This window comes from Amblyraja radiata, chromosome 28, assembly GCF_010909765.2.
Source record: "Amblyraja radiata isolate CabotCenter1 chromosome 28, sAmbRad1.1.pri, whole genome shotgun sequence".
NCBI classification, from domain to species: domain Eukaryota; kingdom Metazoa; phylum Chordata; class Chondrichthyes; order Rajiformes; family Rajidae; genus Amblyraja; species Amblyraja radiata.
The window spans coordinates 31,080,644-31,101,357 of NC_045983.1; the positions used below are offsets into that span (position 1 = coordinate 31,080,644).

The following is a 20,714-nucleotide window of genomic DNA, read 5'->3' on the forward strand; positions in this document are numbered from 1 at the left end:
CCCGATATCACTTCATTTAAAAAAAAATTGCATCATATTTGCTGCTTCATTTTTCTAGTGGAGTTTTCAGCGGTCGTTACCATGGTGATTTTCAAATAACTTTTCCCATTTGTACTTTAACTATAATTAAATAATTGTCTGGACTGCTTGGGGTATTTCCTTCCGATTCTTTGCGAAATCCCTGGTTAAAAAGCTTTGAAAAGTTGTCCTGAATTGTACTGGAGAGGAGGTGTACTCCAGTTAGTGTTTATTGTGGCTGTTTGCTTCTCAACAATCTTGAAGCCTTGTGTGCAGGAGGGAACTGCAGATGCTGGTTTGTACTGAAGATAGATACAAAATGCTTGAGTAACTCAGCGGGTCAGGCAGCGTCTTTTTTTTAGTTTAGTTTAGAGATACAGCGCGGAAACAGGCCCTTCGGACCACCGGGTCCGCGCCGACCAGCGATCCCCGCACATTAACACTATCCTACACCCACTAGAAACAATTTTTACATTTACCAAGCCAATTAACCTTCAAACCTGTACGTCTTTGGAGTGTGGGAGGAAACCGAAGATCCCGGAGGAAACCCATGCAGGTCACGGGGAGAACGTGCAAACTCCGTACAGAGAGCGCCCGAGTCGGGATCGAACCCGGGTCTCCAGGCGCTGCATTGGCTGTGAGGCAGCAACTCTACCACTGCACCACCGTGCCGCCCTATTGCTGGAGAGAAGGAATAGGTGACGTTTCGGGTCGAGACCCTTCTTCAGACAACAAACCTGACTAAAGCTCTCCTCCTCTATCCGACAAGAGTTCTGGAGTCTGAAGAAGACCTGAAAACGTCACCCATTCCTTTTCTCCAGAGATGCTGCCTGACCCACTGAGTTACTCCATCATTTTGTGTCTACCTCTGGTGTAAACCAGCACCTGCAGTTCCTTCCTACACATTCCTCCACCTATCACTTGCCATGCCCACCTCTTTACCAGCTCTCTCCCAACCCCTGTCTACAATCAGTCTGAAACATCGAACATTTAGAAACATCCAGAATAGGTGCAGGAGTTGACCATTCAGCCCTTCGAGCCAGCACTGTCATTCAATATGATCAGCCAACTCTCTGGGTGAAAAAGTTCCTCAATCGGTCCTAAATGGCCTATCCCTTATTCTTAAACTGTGACCTCTGGTGCTGTACTCCCCCAACATCGGGAACATGTTTCCTGCATCTAGCCTGTCCAATCCCTTAAGAATTATATATGTTTCTATAAGATCCTGGTCCCGACCTGCAACGTTGCCCGTCCAATCCCTCCATGGATGCTGCCTGACCTTTGTCAGTTCCCCCAGCACTTTGTGTCTGTTTATTTTTGGTCCGTTACGAACTGTGCGTTTCATCAGAGCTGTTTGTCACTAGATGCCAAATGAATGTTTTTGAAACAAGAGCCAAATCAGAGGAGTTGAAGTTGTCCCGAAGGATTAGAAGCCGCAGCTGATGGGACAGGCGAAGTTTCTGGCAGCAGCCGTCCACATAAGGGGATTGTTGTCACAATGTTATCTGAGAGTAGCTTTGCAGACGACACTGTGCTTACACAACAGTGGAATATTAAAGCTTTGTGCATCTGCATAAGTTTGGATTCGATATACAGCGCGGAAACAGGCCCTTCAGCCCACTGAGTCCACACTGACCAGCGAGCGATCCCCGCACACTAACACTATCACACACTCTGGGGACAATTGGGCAGACACGATGGCGCAGCGGTAGAGACCCGGGTTCGATTGTCTGTACGGAGTTTGTACGTTCTCCCCGTGACCTGCGTGGGTTTTCTCCGAGATCATCGGTTTCCTTCCACACTCCAAGGACGTACAGGTGTGTAGGGTGGTGTCAATTGTCCCCAGTGTGTGTTGGGTGGTGTCAATGTGGGTCGCTGGTCGGCAGGGACTCGATGGGCCGAAGGGCCTGTTTCCGCGCTGTATCTCTAAACCAAACTAAACTAAATTTACAATGGCTGATGGGGGAGCTTTGAAGCTTCAAATGTAACACACAGGTCTCCCCTCACCTGGAAACAGTTTGGTAGCTTCATTTCTCTGAACTGCCTCTGAATGACAATAGACAATAGGTGCAGGAGTAGGCCATTCGGCCCTTCAAGCCAGCACCGCCATTCAATGTGATCATGGCTGACCATCCACAATCAGTACCCCGTTCCTGCCTTCTCCCCATATCCCCTGACTCCGCTATCTTTAAGAGCCCTATCTAGCTCTCTCTTGAAAGTATCCAGAGAACCAGCCTCCATCCAGAGAACCACCATCCAGAGACTCACAACTCTCTGGGTGAAAAAGTGTTTCCTCATCTCCGTTCTGAATGCCTTACCCCTTTTTCTTAAACTGTGGCCCCTGGTTCTGGACTCCCCCATGATAAATCTGGAATGATGATAAACCACTGGTCTTTAACCAGAGTTTGTCCTGGAGTCACTTACGTTTGCCATAAGGTTGTTGGTTTCCAAGAGAATAAAGCTGTGGTGGGTTGATGAGTATGATTAGGAGAATGAAGTATGTGGTAACATTTGGCTGGGCGACCATATCATTTGTCAGTAAAGATGTGAAGCCCACAAGCCGCCAGCATGTCACATCCCACACTGCCGTCTATTCGATGGCCATATCGCGATTAACACTAGCTACACCCTAGTCCCAAGAACAAACATGAAAAACTGGAGTAACTCAGCGGGACGGGCAGCATCTCTGGAGAGAAGGAATGTGTGGCGTCTGTCTTCAGTGTAAACCAGTGTCTGCAGTTCCTCCCCACACATTTCCACTGATCTCTGCTGCCAGTGATCCGTATCCCTCCATTCCCTGCCTATCCCCACGTGCCCATCCAAAAGTCACACACTTGACAATATCGTGTCTGCCTCCACCGTCGCTCCACGCACCACGTAAATAAAAAACTTATCGTGTAACATCACCTCTTCCAGAACCAGGGGGGTCACAGTTTAAGAATAAGGGGTAGGCCATTTAGGGTTGAGATGAGGAAAAACGTTTTCACCCAGTGAGTTGTGAATCTGTGGAATTCTCTGCCACAGAAGGCAGTGGAGGCCAATTGACTGGATGTTTTCAAGAGAGAGTTAGATTTAGCTCTAAGGGCTAGCGGAATCAAGGGATACAGGTAAAGAACAGGATCGGGCTACTGAATTTGGATGATCAGCCATGATCATATTGAATGGTGGTGCTGGTTCGAAGGGCTGAATGGCCTCCTCCTGCACCTATTTATTTTTCCTCTATGTATCTTTTCTCCTCTCATTGTAAAGCTTTGCCTTCTCGTATTTGATTTTTCCATCCCGGGAAAAAGATTCTGACTTTCTACGATATCTACGCCTCTCATCATTTTATTATAATTCTAACAAGTCTCCCCTCAACCTCTGGCGTTCCAGAGAAAACTATCCAAGTCTGCCCAATCTCTCCCTGTAGCTATCAGCACCTAATCCAGGCGTCATTCTGGCAATGGACACAAAGTGCTGGAGTAACACAGGGGGCCAGTCAGCATTTCTGGAGAAAAGGAATAGATGACGTTTCGGGTGGGGACCCTTCTTCAGACTGGTAATCCTCCTCTGCACCCTCTCTGAAGCCTCCATGTCCTTCCTATATTGGGGGGGGGGGGGGGGGGGGGGTGGGGGGGGGGGTGGGGGGGGGGGTGTTAGAACTACATCAAATATTCGAAATGCAGTTAGCATCTCCCTGGAAGACATACAATGGCCCATTGTGGGCTCCACCCTTCTGTTGCCGGCCATGTTTTGTTCCGGCCTTCTCTATCTTTCAGTCTGAAGAAGGGTTCCAACCCGAAACGTCACCCATTCCTTTTCTCCAGAGATGCTGCCTGTCCCGATGAGTTACTCCAGCACTTTGTGTCTATCTCTGATATAAACCAACATCTGCACTTCCTTCCCACCCACGGGGCAGGACGGTGTCGCAGCGGTAGAATTGCTACCTTACAACGCCAGAGACACCAGTTCGATACTGACCACGGCTATTCTCTATACATAGTTTATATGTTCTCCCCGTGACCTGCGTGGGTTTTCACCGGGTGCTCCGGTTTCCTCCCACATGTACGGGTTTTGTAGGTTAATTGGCTTCAGTAAAATTGTAAATTGTCCCTAGGATAATGCTAGTGTACTGGGATCGCTGGTCATCGCGGACTCGGTGGGCCGAAGGGCCTGGTTTCGCGATGTATCTCTGAACTAAACTAATTGAATGACATAACCAAAACCTCAAGGTAGAACTGAATGGCATTCACATGGTACGAATAACATGTTACATCTCACTACATCACCGTCTATATCTCTCGTTTCCCTTTTCCCCCCGACTCTCAGTCTGAAGAAGGGTCTCGACCCGAAACATCACCCATTCCTTTCCTCCTGATGCTGATTGACCCGGCTGAGTTACTCCAGCTTTTTGTGTCTGTCTTGTGAACAACAGTTGGCTTTGCAACTTTCATCTGTTTTGTAGATGAGGTGGCGGAAGGTAAACATGCCCTTCTGCTAGGGTTGAGCACGTGGAACTCGAACGACCTGGTGGAACAGATTGAGACCATTGGAACATTGGACGATGGCCAAGGTAAGACTTGTTTGTTCACAACTCAGACACATCATCTCTGCCATCAGGTCCAAGTACTCAATGACTGCGGAGCTGACTCGATGGGCCGAATGGCCTAATTCTGCTCCTATATCTTAGGGTCTGACTAATAATAATGTTCAGGTCATCTGGGCCAATTCAAGGGTCAATAATTTGGATGGATGTTTTTAATTGTATTTATTTATTATATTCGGCAAGTCATTGGATAGATACTTCATTGGTAAGTGCGTCAATGGTTATGGGCAGAAGGCATGAGAATGGGATACCACCTTTTGTGTTAAAAAAAAGGTGCCTCTCAGACTTTTAGATACAGCGCGGAAGCAGGCCCTTCGGCCCACCGAGTCCGCGCCGACCATTTAAGACTGAGGTAAACTTCACCCAGAGAGTTGTGAATTTATGGAATTCCCTGCCACAGAGGGCAGCGGAGGCCAAGCCACTGGATGGATTTAAGAGAGAGTTAGATAGAGCTCTAGGGGCTAGTGGAGTCAAGGGATATGGGGAGAAGGCATGCACGGGTTATTGATAGGGGACGATCAGCCATGATCACAATGAATGGCGGTGCTGGCTCGAAGGGCCGAATGGCCTACTCCTGCACTATGTTTCTATGGCCCCGTACGCTAGCACTGGACCAGATGGGATATGGACCAAATGCCGTCAGGTGGGGCTAGTGTAGATGGGTAATGTGGGCTGGTGTGCGCAAGTTGGGTTGAAGGGTCTGTTTCCACATTGTATCACTCTATGACTCTATGACACTATCCACACTATCCTAAACACACTGGGGACAGATTGATAACATTTGAAATACAATGCCTGAAAATGAAGGTTGATTTGTATCTGCCAAAAAAACAGGTTTTAAATTCTGTTAAATGACCGAACCATATAGATACAAATGGGAAAATGAAATAGGTCATCCTATCACGAAAGATATGTGGGACGAAAGTTTACAACAAATACATCAATGTTCATTAAATGCCAGACATACTTTAATGCAATTCAAGGTCTTACATAGACTACACTACTCTAAAATAAAACTAAATAGAATCTTCCCACAAATCTCTCCTATTTGTGATAAATGTCTACATCTAGAGGCTAATTTAACACATACGTTTGCAAACTGTATAAAACGTAAACATTTCTGGACTGATGTTTTTGAAATAATTTCAGAAGTTATTAATACAAAACTGGACCCAAACACAAAATTAATAATACTTGGAATATCAGAACAAAGTTTAACACTCACAACAAACCAAAGAAATTTCCTCGACTACAGTATAATAATCGGGAAAGAATTAATATTAAAATTTTGGAAAGGCCCTACAACCCCCACAATTAAAATGTCGGAGACCCTATACTTAGAAAGAATTAGACTTGTCTTAATGGACAAACAAGATATTTTCGATAAAATCTGGGCTCCATTCATTAACTATCTGAAGGGATAGATTGGCACAGCACGAGGACCCAACTGAAACTTGAACTCAGGAACAGATGAAAAGCTATACTTTATAATCTACGAACCTATCTCCATTGACGTATTACAGGTAACACATTCCACCTCCTCTGTTTTTCTGTTTTTTTTAAATTTGTAACTTTCTACCCTCTCTTTCTTTCTCTTTCTATAAAAAATAAAAACACTAGAAGCAGAAGTAATTGATAATTGAAAATTTTAATAATGTATGACTGATGTATATGAAAAGTCTTTTTACTATAATATGTAACTATACTTTATAATATGTCTACTTCTAATAAAAATATATTAAAAAAAAAAAAATTTCTGTTAAATCATAGTCATACAGTGTGTAAACAGGCCCTTCTGCCCAGCTTGCCACATCGACCGACGTGTCCCGTCTATACTAGTCCCATCTGCCTGCGTTCGGCCCGCAGCCCTCCAACCTGTCCTATCCATGTACCTGTCCAAATGTTTCTTAAATGTTGCATACCTTCTCCGGCGGCTCAGTCCATACACCCACCACCCTTTGTGTGAGAAAGTTACCCCTCAGATTCCTAATAAATCTTTTGCCCCCTCACCTTAAACCTATATCCTCTGGTATAGGAGTTGGGAGGTCATGTTGCAGTTGTATAACACATTGTTGAGGATGCATTTAGAGTATTGTATTTAGTTTTGGGCAGCATGTTATCAGATGAATGAATGAATAAGTTTATTGGCCAAGTATTCACATACAAGGAATTTGCCTTGGTGCTCTGCTCACAAGTAACAACACGACATACAGTAAACTATTAAGAATAAAACATTATAGTTTGAACATGTGAATATAATCAAATATCAGAGCAGAAGGAGGCTACAGACTTTTGGTTGTTGAGTAGAGCTACTGCTCGTGGAAAAAAAAGCTGTTTTTATGTCTGGCTGTGCCAGCTTTGACAATCCGGAGTCGCCTTTCAGAGGGAAGTGATTCAAAGAGTTTGTGGCCAGGGTGAGAGGGGTCAGAGATGATCTTGCCCGCTCGCTTCCTGGCCCTTGCAGTGTACAGTTCATCAATGGAGGGAAGGTTGCAGCCAATAACCTTCTCAGCTGATCGGACGATTCGCTGCAGCCTCCAGGTGTCGTGCTTGGTAGCTGAGCCAAACCAGACCATGATGGACAAGGTGAGGACAGACTCTACGATGGCTGTGTGGAATTGGACCATCATTGCCTGTGGCAGATTGTGCTTCCTCAGCTGCTGCAGGAAGTACATCCTCTGTTGGGCCTTTTTGACTGTGGAGTTGATGGTAGCCCCCCATTTAAGGTCCTTGGAGATGATGGTTCCAAGTAACTTAAAGGACCCCACAGATGTGACTGTGGTGTTGTTGTTGGTGAGTGGGGTGAGGGGAAGTGGAGCTCTCCTAAAGCTGGAAAGGGAGAAGAGAAGATTTACAAAGATGTTGAGGACTCTAGAGCCTGAGCTACAGAGGGAGGTTGAGCAGGCTGGGACTCTGGCCCTTGGAGTGCAGGAGGATGAGGGGTGATCTTGTAGAGGTGTATAACATCATGTAGATGCACAGAGTCTCTTGCTCAGAGTTAGGGAATCAAGAACCAGAGAAGATAAATTTCAGGTGAAGGGGGGAAAGATCTGAGGGGTAACTTTGTCATGCAAATGATGGTGGGTGTATGGAACGAACTGCCAGAGGAGGTAGTTGAGGCAGGTACTATCGTAACGTTTAAGGCACATTTAGACAGGTAGATGGATAGGACAGGTTTAGAGGGATCTGGGCCAAATGCGGGACTAGTGTAGATTAGTGTAATGTGGCAATTTGGGTTGAAGGGTCCAGATTCCATGCTGCAAGACTCCATGACTCTGACTGTTATTATTCTGGTCATGTGTACCGAGGTAGTGGAAGTGGCGGCGCTGCCCTGGCAGCAGCGGCTCGCCTGCAGTCCGTTTGTTTTTACTTTTTTGTGTTATTTCTTTTCGTTTTGTCTAGTTAAGTTTTTGGTTTTTAGGTTGTGTTTATGTGGGGGGGGGGGGGGGGTTGAAACGGGGCTTGCTGTCTCTCCCTTCGGGGGAATGCGACTTTTTTGTCGTATCCCCCTTCTCTGCCTCCGTCTGCGCTGAGGCCTAATGGCGGAGCTGGCGACCTCGAGACTCCGGAGGCAGAGCCAGTCAGGACTCGCCCTGGGCTCGCTCCCGTGAGGGCGGTCCGGCTCGGGGCTGGAACGGTGTTCCTGTGAGGGGCCGTGAGGGCGGCCTGGCGCGGGGCTGAGACTCTCCCGTGAGGGGCTGTGGCATTCCGTCGGGGCGGCCCAGCCCGAGGGAGGAACGGCGCTCCCGTCGGAGCGGCCCAGCTCGAGGGAGGAACGGCACTCATGTGAGGGCGATCCGGCTCGGGGCTGGAACGATGCTCGGGTGGCTGAGACGGCGTTCTGGCGGCGGTGACCTGAGTCCGGGGTTCAGCCGCGGACCAGCGGCTGCGTCCGCTGGACTGGAGGGCGGCAGCTTCGACTACCCCGGGCCGCGGTGTTTGAGCCGGCCCGTTTGCGGGGTTCGGTGAGCCGCGGGACTGTTTGTACCATCGCCCGGTGGGGAATCGCCGCAGCGCAGAGGGGGAAGAGGAGGGAAGAGACTGCAGCCCTAAGATTTTTGCCTCCACCACAGTGAGGAGGTGCTTGGAGGACTCACTGTGGTGGATGTTAATTTGTGTTTACTGTTGTTTATTATTGTATTATTGTATGTATGACTGCAGGCACGAAATTTCGTTCAGACCGTAAGGTCTGAATGACAATAAAGAAAATTCTAATTCTAATTCTAATTCTAATTCTTTGTATTGCATGCTCTGCAAACAGGTCAGATAATAGTCTACCTGGACACAATCTAATACAGCAAAAACAGGGATGTAATCTTCTTCAATCATTCAAAGACTTTATTGTCATTCAAAAATACACCAATAAATGCAAGTCTGAACGAAGTTTTGTTGTATCTGGCTCCCCGTGCAACGTAAAATAACAAAAGGATAAAATAGATAAAAAGATGAAATAGATCATAGTGGCAGCACATTATATGGAATTCAAGAGTCTGGTGGCTCGGGGGAAGAAGCTGTTGCAAAACCCTGGCCGTTCTCCTCCTTATGCCCCTGTCCCACTTAGGAAACCTGAACGGAAACCTCTGGAGACTTTGCGCCCCACCCAAGGTTTCCGTGCGGTTCCCGGAGGTTTTTGTCAGTCTCCCTACCTGCTTCTACTACCCGCAACCTCCGGCAACCACCTGCAACCTCCGGGAACCGCATTTATACTGCGATACCTTTTGCCCGAAGGCAGCAGAGTGAACAGTCCATGATGGAGATGTGTGGGGTCTTTTATAATGCCGTTGGCCTTGGACAAGCAACGTTTGCACGCAATGTCCCGGATTGAAGGAAGGGAAGTCCCGATGGTTTTATTCAGCCATCCTCATGATTTTGTCAGCCGTTCTTATCGAGTCCGCATCACAAGATCAGGACATGTTCAGCCAGAGCTGAACACACTTCTCGGCATCTGCATACAATGGTGTCTGTCTTGCGCTTCTTGTGCTTCGATGGTGGAAAGATTGGTGGAAACAGGGGCCGGGATGTGAACGCTCATTCCTTGACCCCAGGGATGTAATGCTGGTCAAGCCGCACTTGGAGTATCATGAGCAGTTTCGGGCCGCCTATCTGAGGAAGGATGTGCTGGCTCTGGAGAGGTTTACGAGAATAATCCCAGGGATGAGTGGGTTAACAGGTGATGAGAGTTGGAGGGCACTAGGCCTGTACTCACTGGAGGTTAGAAGGATGAGGGGGGACCCCATTGAAACTTACTGAATAGTGAAAGGCCTGGATAGGGTGGATGCAGAGAGCATGTTTCCACTCGTGGGAGAGTCTAGGACCAGAGGTCATAACCTCGGAATTAAAGGACGTCACTTTAGGAAGATGAGGAGGAATTTCTTCAGTCAGAGGGCGGTGAATCTGTGGAATTCATTGCCACAGAAGGCTGTGGAGGCCAAGTCAATGGATATTTTTAAGGCAGAGATAGATAGATTCTTGATTTGTACGGGTGTCAGGGGTTATGGGGAGAAGGCAGGGGAATGGGGTTGTGAGGGAAAGATAGATTAGCCGTGATTGAATGGACTTGATGGGCCGAATGGCCTAATTTTGCTCATAGCCCCTATAGAAACATAGAAAATAGGTGCTGGAGTAGGCCATTCGGCCTTTCGAGCCAGCACCGCCATTCAATTTGATCGTGGCTGATCATCCAGAATCAATACCCCATTCCTGCTTTCTCCCCATATCCCTTGATTCCGTTAGCCCTAAGACCTGTGTATAAGAAGGAATTGCAGGTGCTGGTTTAAACCGAAGATAGTTACAAAAAAGCTGGAGTAACCCGGAGGGATCGGCAGCATCTCTGGAGAAGGAATGGGTGACATTTCGGGTCAAGTCCTTGAAGGGTCTCAACCAGAAACGTCACCCATTCCTTCTCTCCATAGATGCAGCCGGTCCCGCTGAGTTACTCCAGCTGTGAGTCTATTTTTAGCCTGAAGAGCTAGATCTACCTCTCTCTTGAAAACATCCTGTGAATTGGCCTCCGCTTCCTTCTGTGGCAGAGAATTCCACAGATAATGAATTTATGAAAGGGGAAGATACAGAGTGCAGAATATAGTTGTATTGTGGCATTGTAGTGCTGCAGTTCCACAGAGAAAGGCAAGCCAAAGATCTACCTAATAATGTCCTGTGAAGTCCAACATTGCACCGACCAGCGATCGAAGCTCAAAGCTTCATAAAATATTTACTTTCCACCACTATTCAAAAGCGGTCAGATATTTAATTTCTAACGTTGCCGGTCAGTAATATTGGCCAGCCGTTTTATGAGAAAAGCTGGTGGTTTGACGAGCTATTAAAAAAAAAAACAAATGTTGGAAATCTAATTGCAACACTAATCTCAGAGAGGAATTTCTGCGAGAATGACGACTGCAATTACTTTTGCTACAGATTAATTTTCACCCTATCAGTCTTCTTTTGTGCATCTTCTAATTATAAACCTTCTGGATTGTATGGCTAATCTCTTAACATTTTCAAAAGCAATAACAGTCTTTAGATGAGAATGTGGGACCATTGTAAAGGCTACATGCAGTCTGCCAGTGAAATTATTATGTATTGTGTGCAGAAGGCTTGAACGAGCTTGTGCTGGCCATCCTGATATAATTAACCACTTTAAATAACTTAAAACATCTTCCTAGTGCTTATATATGGGGTTCAAGGAACGAGCGCTCACATCGCGGCCCTGTTTCCACCAATCTTTCCACCACCACGCACAAAGGTTCAAAGGTTCAAAGGTTGATTTATTGTCACATACACCTAGATGTAGTGAAACTCCTTTTGCCAATGCAGCACATAAGAAAGAATACAAACATAACAATAATAAATAGCTTTAACATAAAAACATCCCCCCACAATGGTTCCCATTATGAGGGAAGGCACAAAGTCCAGTCCCATCCCCAATGTCCACCCATAGTCGGGCCTATTGAGGCCTCCACAGTTGCCTCTACGGAGGCCCGATGTTCCAGGCCGTCCTCGCCGGGTGATGATGTTCCGGCGTCGGGAGAGTCCTCTCAGCGGCATGGGAACCCTGGAACGGCCGCCTCCCTACTCGAGACCGTGGCTTCCGGAGCCGACAAGGCCGCGCCGAATGGAGCTCAACTGGCGATCTCATCGAGAGATCCCAGGCTCCCGATGTAAAGTTTCAGCGCCGCCGCCCGCAGCTCCGCGACAAGAAGCGACAAGACACACACCATGTTTAAGAAGGAACTGCAGATGCTGGAAAAATCGAAGGTAGACAAAACTGCTGGAGAAACTCAGCGGGTGAGGCAGCATCTATGGAGCGAAGGAATAGGTGACGTTTCGGGTCGAGATCCTTCTTCAGACTCACATTCTCCATTGTACGCAGATGCAGAGAAGTGGGTTCAGCTCTGGCTGAACAACTTCTAACCTTGTGTGTGGATCGATAAGAAGAAGGTACGTATTATCAGGTGAAGCAAGTGTGATTTGGTCGGGGTCTGTGTGATTTGAGTTCTATCTTTTTGTACGGAAATTCTTCCAATATGATAGACTTGACAATGGAAACACAGGAACTAAGATCATCCTCCGATCTGATACCTGAGCCAGACAGAGCCACAATATTTCAGGCTGAATGCTTATCTCAACTGGGTTATTAAAGGCAATTCAAGAGGTAGACCTTCTACATCAAGTAGGACTTGTTCCATTTAGCTCCAGGTGACAAGAGGATTTCAGTATAGGAGTAAAGAGGTTCTTCTGCAGTTGTATAGGGTTCTGGTAAGACCACATCTGGAGTGTTGTGTACAGTTTTGATCTCCTAATTTGAGGAAGGACATCCTTGCGATTGAGGCAGTGCAGCGTAGGTTCACGAGATTGATCCCTGGGATGGCGGGACTGTCATGTGAGGAAAGATTGAAAAGACTAGGCTTGTATTCACTGGAGTTTAGAAGGATGAGGGGGAATCTTATAGAAACATATAAAATCATAAAAGGACTGGACAAGCTAGATGCAGGAAAAATGTTCCCAATGTTGGGCGAGTCCAGAACCAGGGGCCACACAGTCTTAGAATAAAGTGGAGGCCATTTAAAACTGAGGTGAGAAAAAACGTTTTCAGCCAGAGAGTTGTGAATTTGTGGAATTCCCTGCCACAGAGGGCAGTGGAGGTCAAATCACTGGATGGATTTAAGAGAGAATTAGATAGAGCTCTAGGGGCTAGTGGAATCAAGGGATATGGGTGAAGGCAGGCACCGGTTATTGATTGGGGCCGATCAGCCATGATCACAATGAATGGCGGTGCTGGTTCGAAGGGCCGAATGGCCTCCTCCTGCACCTATGTTTCAATGTTTCTATGTGACATAGCAAGCAAATATCTTCAATCGGGGCGTCACGGTAGAGTTGCTGCCTTACAGCGCCAGAGACCCAGGTTCAATCCTGACTACGGGTGCTGTCTGTACGGAGTTTGTACGTTCTCCCCGTGACCTGCGTGGGTTTTTTCCGGGTGCTCCAGTTTCCTCCCACATTCTAAAGACGTGCAGGTTTGTCGGCTAATGTGGCTTCTGTTAATTGTGACTTGTCCCTAGTGTGTGTAGGATAGTACCAGTTCATTCCCCTTACACCGCTATGTCGCTCTTCCAGTTGTCTCTGTACTGTACACTGACAATGACAATTAAAATTGAATCTGAATCTGAATCTGAATCTGAATCGTTGGTCGGTGCGGACTCGGTGGGCTGAAGGGCCTCTTTCTGCGCTGTATTCCTAAACTAAACTAAATAAAAAATAAACATGACCTTTTATTCTACGGTTCAAGTCTTGCACCACAAATTGAGCATCTATAATCTAGAATTGCATGTCCGTGTAGTACTTTGATCTTTTTTAGGTGAGATATTAAAATCGGGCCTTGTTTTCATTCTCGAGGAACACAAAAGGACTGTGCGGTAAAGTTGTTGCATCACAGCAACAGTGACCTGGGTTCGATCCTGACCTCGGGGTGCTTTGTGTACTAGTCATGTCTCTACTATTTATTTCATTCCCCTTACATGATTTTCCTCTACCTGCTAAATTTTTGTAAGGTGTCCTTGAGACTCTTGAAAGGCGCCCATAAATAAAATTTATTATTATTATTATTATTATTATTATTCTGTGTGTGTGTGTGTAATTCCGGTCCTAATCTTACCCCCTAGTCTGGTTCAGTCAAACACCGAATACGAAGCACAGTCAGTGGCGGAAGTCCCCCCACCCACCCCCATTTTTAGAGGTGGGGGACGATCCCCCCCCATTTTTTGTAATCCGGATTTTAAAACCCGAGACAGTGATGATCGAGGGCGCCGATTGGGAGAGAGAGACGTCGGTCAGCAGGCATGTTTTCAAGAGAGTTAGATTTATCTCCTAGGGCTAAGGGAATCAGGGGATATGGGGAGAAAGCAGGAACGGGGTACTGGTTCTGGATGATCAGCCATGATCACGTTGAATGGCGGTGCTGGCTCGAAGGGCAGAATGGCCTACTCCTGCACATATTTTCTTCGTTTCTATGTTTAGTTTAGTTTATTGTCACGTGTACCGAGGTACAGTTTGCACAGCGCCAGAGACCCGGGTTCGATCCTGACTACGGATGCTGTCTGTACGGAGTTTGTACGTTCTCCCCGTGACCTGCGTGGGTTTTTATCTGAGATCTTCGGTTTCCTCCCACACTCCAAAGACGTGCAGGAGTGTGGGTTAATTGGCTTGGGGTTGTATGCCTGGTATAAGATATGTGAAGAGGAGAAGATTAGTGAAGACAAATGTAGGTCTCTTATTCCAGCCAGAAATAGGTGAATTTACAACGGGGGAAACAAGGAAACGGCAGACTAGTTAAACCAAGTACTCTGGTTCTGTCTTCACTGAGGAAGACACAATCTATGTTTGCACTCTGTTCCTTGGTCCTAGACTTGGCGTTGGGATCCTTTGTGCTGTCACTGACGATGCAGAGGTGACATTGTGATGTGGGGTCTGTGTCACAAGAGACCCAGTCACGACCAACGCCACCATTGCACGAAGCAGTCTCCATCGGGGAGGGAGCTGGGGGCCAGTCGGGGAGCGGGCGAGGAATGGAAGCGGTCGGGGCTCTGACTGCCGACGTGAAGCTGGACATGGTAGAGAAGAACCCGCAGCGATGCCACTCAGTGGAGCTGGCGGCGTCGGACAGACCCATCCTGGGCTTCTTCGACACCAAGCAGCTGCGGAAAGCCAAGAGGTCTCCGGGCAAGAACCTGTACCAGTGGTTCCACGTGTCCCAGGTCCCCGCCACCAAGCAGAAATATGTCATCATCAACTACACAACTGGGTCTGAGGACGAGGAGGAAGACGAGGTGGACCCCTTGACCGGAGTGGGAGGACAGCGGTGCGATTCTCAGCATCACAAGTGCCGCTCCTTCGACGTGTTGTACCATGCATCTGACCCGGAGAGCGACTACCTGGAACCGGCCGGCCACCTGTCCCACGCGTCCAAGAACAAGCAGCGAGCGGCGGCGACCAGGAGACCAGAGTGGAGAGAAGAAGCGCCTGTCCTGGAATCAGACGGGTTCGAGTCCTGCCGGTCCACGCCCTTCCCCGAGCCCCTGTTTGTCCCGGCTTCCGAGTTCAACAGGGGGGGCTGCGCGGCCAACCAGGCGGTGGACAAAAACAACTTCATCCCAGCCCCGGAGGTCAGCACTTTCCTGTCCATCTCCGACTACGTCTGCAAGCCGGCCTACGGAGACGCGAAGGAGAGAGGCGGGGGCAAGTATTTCCCCAAAAGGGGCATCTACGCGACGGAAAAGGACGTGGGCGAGTCCCCCGAACTGTCCCTGATGCAGGAGCACTTGCAACAACTCGTGGCCCCCACGGCCGAGAACACCAACCAAGAGGAGCCGCTGGATCCCCAAGTCGTAGAGATTCGACCAAACGCGCCAGAACCAGCCTCGATCAGGCGGGAGATGGTGGAAGGGTCTCGGAAGATCTCTGGTGGTCTCCCCTCCGACCACCTGCACGGTCAACAGGCCCAGAGGTGGGACAGGCAGAGAGGAACGTACCCTCACCAGAAGGTGGCCAATGGTCCTCTCTCCAAGGCGACTGTCCACGCGGAAGAGAAGGTCCCGGAGCAGAGTTACCTCCCTCTTCCAGAGAAACAGTCCATGGCCACGGAAGGACCCAGAGCAGCAGAGCCATTCGCCAAGAAGGAGAACGTTTCCAACGGCGTGGATTGTTCGGGGAACGGGGTAGATCGGAGGGACAAGGGCTGGGCTGGGAAATCTGCTCGGCCCAACGAAGCCAATTTCCAGCCGCCACCACCAGAGTTGTCCGTCTCCGCTCCATTCGCGAACCCAATGCCATCCTCAGAAGGGAATGGGAAATGTCGCCTGAATCGCCACGAACCCGTGGCCAGAGTGTCGCACCTTCAGCAGGAGAAGGTTGGGGGCGGCGAGTCCAACTGGGTGAAAGTGGAGGCCGGGGGACGAGAGGAGCCGAGTTACCAAAGGTGCGGGTTGAGCGGCGAGAAGATGAAGCTCAACATCTCGCCGGAACGCAACGGGTTCTCGGCTCAAGCGAGCACACGGGCAGCGTCGGGAGACCTCGCCGACCAGGGACAGGTGGACAATGCCCATCCCTTGGGATCCAACGCGAGCCGGTTTCTCAGCGACCCGAGCGAAGAGCAGGCGAGAAGGTCCATCCCTCCAGAGCGGCCCAAGCAAGCGCCGTCTTCCCCGGCGGCGCAGGCCATGGGGACGGCAAGAAAAATCCCACCTCGTAAAAGCGGGGAGACGTTTCACGGGCTGAAGAAAATCCTGGAGAAGAAACTGGACCTGAACTACGCCGTGCTGGTGTGGAAGGACTACTATGAAAGGAAGCGCAAGAAAGACGCGGAGGCGAAGGACAAGAGTGTCCAAAAGCAAGCTAGTCTAGCGAGATCGGTGGGGCAAAGCCAGCGGGACTCGCTTCCAGCCGCTGCCCCCGAGACGAAGCCTCCTGACCCCCCATCTGTCGGACCGTCTCCATCCAAGAGCGGGTCTGTTGATTCTCAAGTTGCCTCTGAATGGAGCCCAAGTTTCAAAACATACCTGGATGGATTAAGGAGCTGTCCAACTGGCGAGGTTTATCCCACCTACAGCACAGAGGCCAGAGGCGAGGCTGGGCCGGCGGAGACATTGGAGCACGACCCGTCCTCATGCCAAGGAAAAAACATCTCAAGGAGCCAAGACGCCGGAGTCTCGCTGGCGCCACCGATCTCCGGGCCACCCGACGCCGGCAACGACACCCGCTGCTTCTCGCCCGATTCGGTTGGGTCCGAGATATCCCTGGATTTCTACATGCCGCTCTGCAACCCGCCGGCAGATGCCCAGAGGTGTTTGGAGAAGGTGGAGGTGAAGAGGGCAGTAGTGGCCGATTACCGGCCCCCGCGTAAAGACGCGCCGCACTTCCCGGGACGGGAACACAAGAAGGTGAGTTCCGACGAGCCAGCGAGGATGCCGGCCAAGCGAGAACAAGGCTTGAAGGAACTAGGGGGGAGAATATTCACCAAAATTAGCTCTCGGGCTTCCAGGACCACGGCGGAAGGACAACCGGCCGGGGTACCAGACCATGGGACATCACGAGTCGGCAGGTGCCCGCACCGCGCACACCTCCAACCCTGGAGCAAGTCCAGCCGAGGTCTAGGCGCCCTGGCGTGCCCGAGGGCCGAACGGCCAGCGCCTCGCCAAACGCCCGAGGAGGAGATGCCGCCGCCGCCGCCGCCGCGCCAGGACCGCTCCTCCAGTAGATCCAAGGACATCTCTATCAGCTTGAGGAGGTCTGGGGCGCAGGGCTCGCCCGACTGCCGCGGGCACCAGGGGACGCGCGATGGCCACAGGTCCAAGGAGGGCAGGTCGGCCAGCCTGACCAAGCGCAGCACCTCCAGGAAGAGGAGCAGCACCGGCCTGGCGGACTTCCGAACATCCCACTCTCGAGCCTGTGAAGACGCCCGCCACAAACTCCGCTCCTCCGGGCGATGTTTGCAATAGATGATTCAAAATCAAACGAGAATGAATGGGGGGGAGTGGGTGGGTGGGCTAGTGGAAGCGATAATCTGGTGAAGGCAATTATACCCCCTCCCCCTCCCCCCAAACCTCAATAAGTAACACATTAGATCTCCAAATTTCTAGCAAGAAGTGCTTCTCTCAAAGGAATAAGACAAACACAATGTGGATGAAATTACTTCCAAGTGAAATTATCCCAAAGAAACACAGATTAATCCCAGAGACAACGAAGATTTATGCTATTAGAATTATAAGCAATGTGCATCTCGAACAAATATGATGTTGGAACAAATATAATATTGTAATAAGATATTTAAATAAAAGCAGGCGATAGTCTGCAGCAATGATCCACGAATATTCAGTGTGTCAATGTTTGTTTCATTGTCGGGGAACTGAATTTGCTATTTAAAATACAGAGAGATAGACAATAGGTGCAGGAGTAGGCCACTCGGCCCTTCGTGCCAGCACCGCCATTCATTGTGATCATGGCTGATCGTCCCCCAATCAGTACCCCGTTCCTGCCTTCTCCCCAATATCCCTGGACTCCGCTATCTTTAAGAGCCCTATCTAGATACAGCATAGAAACAGGCCCTTTGGCCCATCAGGTCCACGCCGACAATCGTTCACACTAGTTCTACACCCAGTAACAAGGACATAGAAACATAGAAACATAGGTGCAAGAGGAGGCCATTCGTTGATTTCTCTCATTTCAAATTACCCTCGCACCCCCTCTCTCTCCGTCCCTCCCCCACCCGAGTAATCCTGCCAGTTTCACTGTTCGTATCCCTTCGTTATCATCTCTTTCACAGCCAACAATGGACCATTGTGGGCTCCACCTTTTCCGGTGGGTCATCGGTGCTGGCCGTGTCCCTTTTCATACCTCTAGTTTCCTCTCTCTCCCCTGACTCTCAGTCTGAACAAGGGTCTCGACCCGAAACATCACCTATTCACGTTCTGCGGAGGTGCTGCCTGACCCGCTGAGTTACTCCAGCTCTTTGTGTCATTCTTTGTGGAGGACCTGATCTCCTGGCAAGATGTTTTGTGCAGATCACAATTGCTTGAGAAATCTACAGTTCTCCGATCATGAGAAGTAGTGGATGATGTTTCAGCTAATACTGTGCAGGTGCAATAACACTAAATTATCCTATCTTTGGAGCTTTGATTTGCACCGAATACTACCCCTTGGCCAAATGCCAACAGTGCATTCCTTCCACGCTCAATGAGAATTGGCCAATTAATTATCTGATTTATCCAATTAAATGGTTACGAAAGAACTGCGGATGCTGGAAAAATCAAAGGTAGACCAAAATGCTGGAGAAACTCAACGGGTGAGGCAACATCTATGGAGCGAAGGAATAGGTGACGATTCAGGTCGAGACCCTTCTCCAGTCAGAAGAAGGGTCTCGACCCGAACCGTTGCCTATTTCCTTCGCTCCATAGATGCTGCTGCACCCGCTGAGTTTCTCCAGCATTTTTGTGTACCTTCTGCAGTTCCTTGCCACACATACAATCAGTCAATTAGTCTAATATCAAAGGAGAGAGGCTGTCCTTGGATGTAAATTGGAAATGTTACCTATGTCTTATCACCGGCCATCGATTACCCCACTGCTTCTCTGATCATCGATTATTCCACGATTCACACCAGTTCCACGTTATAGAAACATATAAAATAGGTGCAGGAGTAGACCATTCGGCCCTTCGAGCCTGCACCGCCATTCAATATGATCATGGCTGATCATCCAACTCAGTATCCTGTACCTGCCTTCTCTCCATACCCCCTGATCCCTTTAGCCACAAGGGCCACATTTAACTCCCTCTAAATATAGCCAATGAACTGGCCTCAACTACCTGATCATCCCCAATCAGTATCCCGTTCCTGCCTTCTCCCCATATCCCCTGACTCCGCCATCTTTAAGAGTCCTATCCAGCTCTCTCTTGAAAGTATCCAGAGAACCTGCCTCCACTGCCCTCTGAGGCAGAGAATTCCACACTCACAACTCTCTGTGAGAAAAAGTGTTTCCTCTTCTCCATTATAAATGGCTTACCCCTTATTCTTAAACTGTGGCCCCTGGCTCTGGACTCCCCCAACATCGGGAACATGTTTCCTGCCTCTAGCGTGTCCAAACCCTTAACAATCTTATATGTTCCAATAAGATACCCTCTCATCCTTCTAAACTCCAGAGTGTACAAGCCCAGCCGCTCCATTCTCTCAGCACATGACAGTCCCGCCATCCCGGGAATTAACCGTGTAAACCTACGCTGCACTCCCTCAATAACAAGAATGTCCTTCCTCAAATTAGGGGACCAAAACTGCACACAATACTCCAGGTGTGGTCTCACTGGGGCCCTGTACAACTGCAGAAGGACCTCTTTGCTCCTATACTCGACTCCTCTTGTTATGAAGGCCAACATGCCTTTCGCTTTCTTCACTGCCTGCTGCACCTGCATGCTTACTTTCATAGACTGATGGACAAGGACCCCCAGATCCCGTTGAACTTCCCCTTTTCCCAACTTGACGCCATTTAGATAATAATCTGCCTTCCTGTTTTGGTTAGTTGGAACCAAGTTGGGGGAAAATGCGTGGAGAAATCCACTGCAGAATTCTTTGCTTTGTTCCCTGGCTCCAGCGTCAACAGACTAGACTCTCCAGGGACCTCTCATCGTTTAATTGGTTTCTCCCATATTTTCGGGCTCAATTCTCTCGTTTTTATGCGCTTTGCTCCGATTCACTAATTAATCCGTCGGCTGCTTCAAGAGACGCACGGGTTCGGGCTTCGTTCCTGGCCATTTCCGCGCCGTTGAACCGTGTGTGCAAACATCTGAAAAACTCCCCCGGGACGTCAAGCGTTGTCTCGGGAACCCAGTTGTCAAAAACCAAAGCGATCCTTCCACTGGCAAAGTGACAGGATTTAACACCAGTCCATCGCTGTTCAGGATCACCAATTGCTGGACCAGTCTGTTTTAAAATTTAAACAGAATTAGTTGAGACTCTTACCATTTGTTGCAAATTGACTAAATGAGGTGCCTGTGGACTCATTAGTGATTCCGAGCAATATTTCTGGGGACGAGAGCCAATTAAAGTATTATTTTCGCTGCTCTCTTTGGTT

General features: G+C 49.0%; 1 protein-coding gene across 2 annotated transcripts in view; it reads left to right on the top strand.

Annotated features, from left to right (window-relative positions):
• The window catches only part of pitpnm3 (PITPNM family member 3), a 236,593-nt gene that overhangs the window by 97,116 nt on the left and 118,763 nt on the right, over nucleotides 1-20,714 (top strand). For both annotated transcript variants that reach the window (XM_033046226.1, XM_033046227.1), the window contains exon 3: nucleotides 4,463-4,570. In XM_033046226.1, coding sequence (XP_032902117.1) covers nucleotides 4,463-4,570 — 108 coding nt within the window. The remainder of the gene's footprint in view (nucleotides 1-4,462; nucleotides 4,571-20,714) is intronic.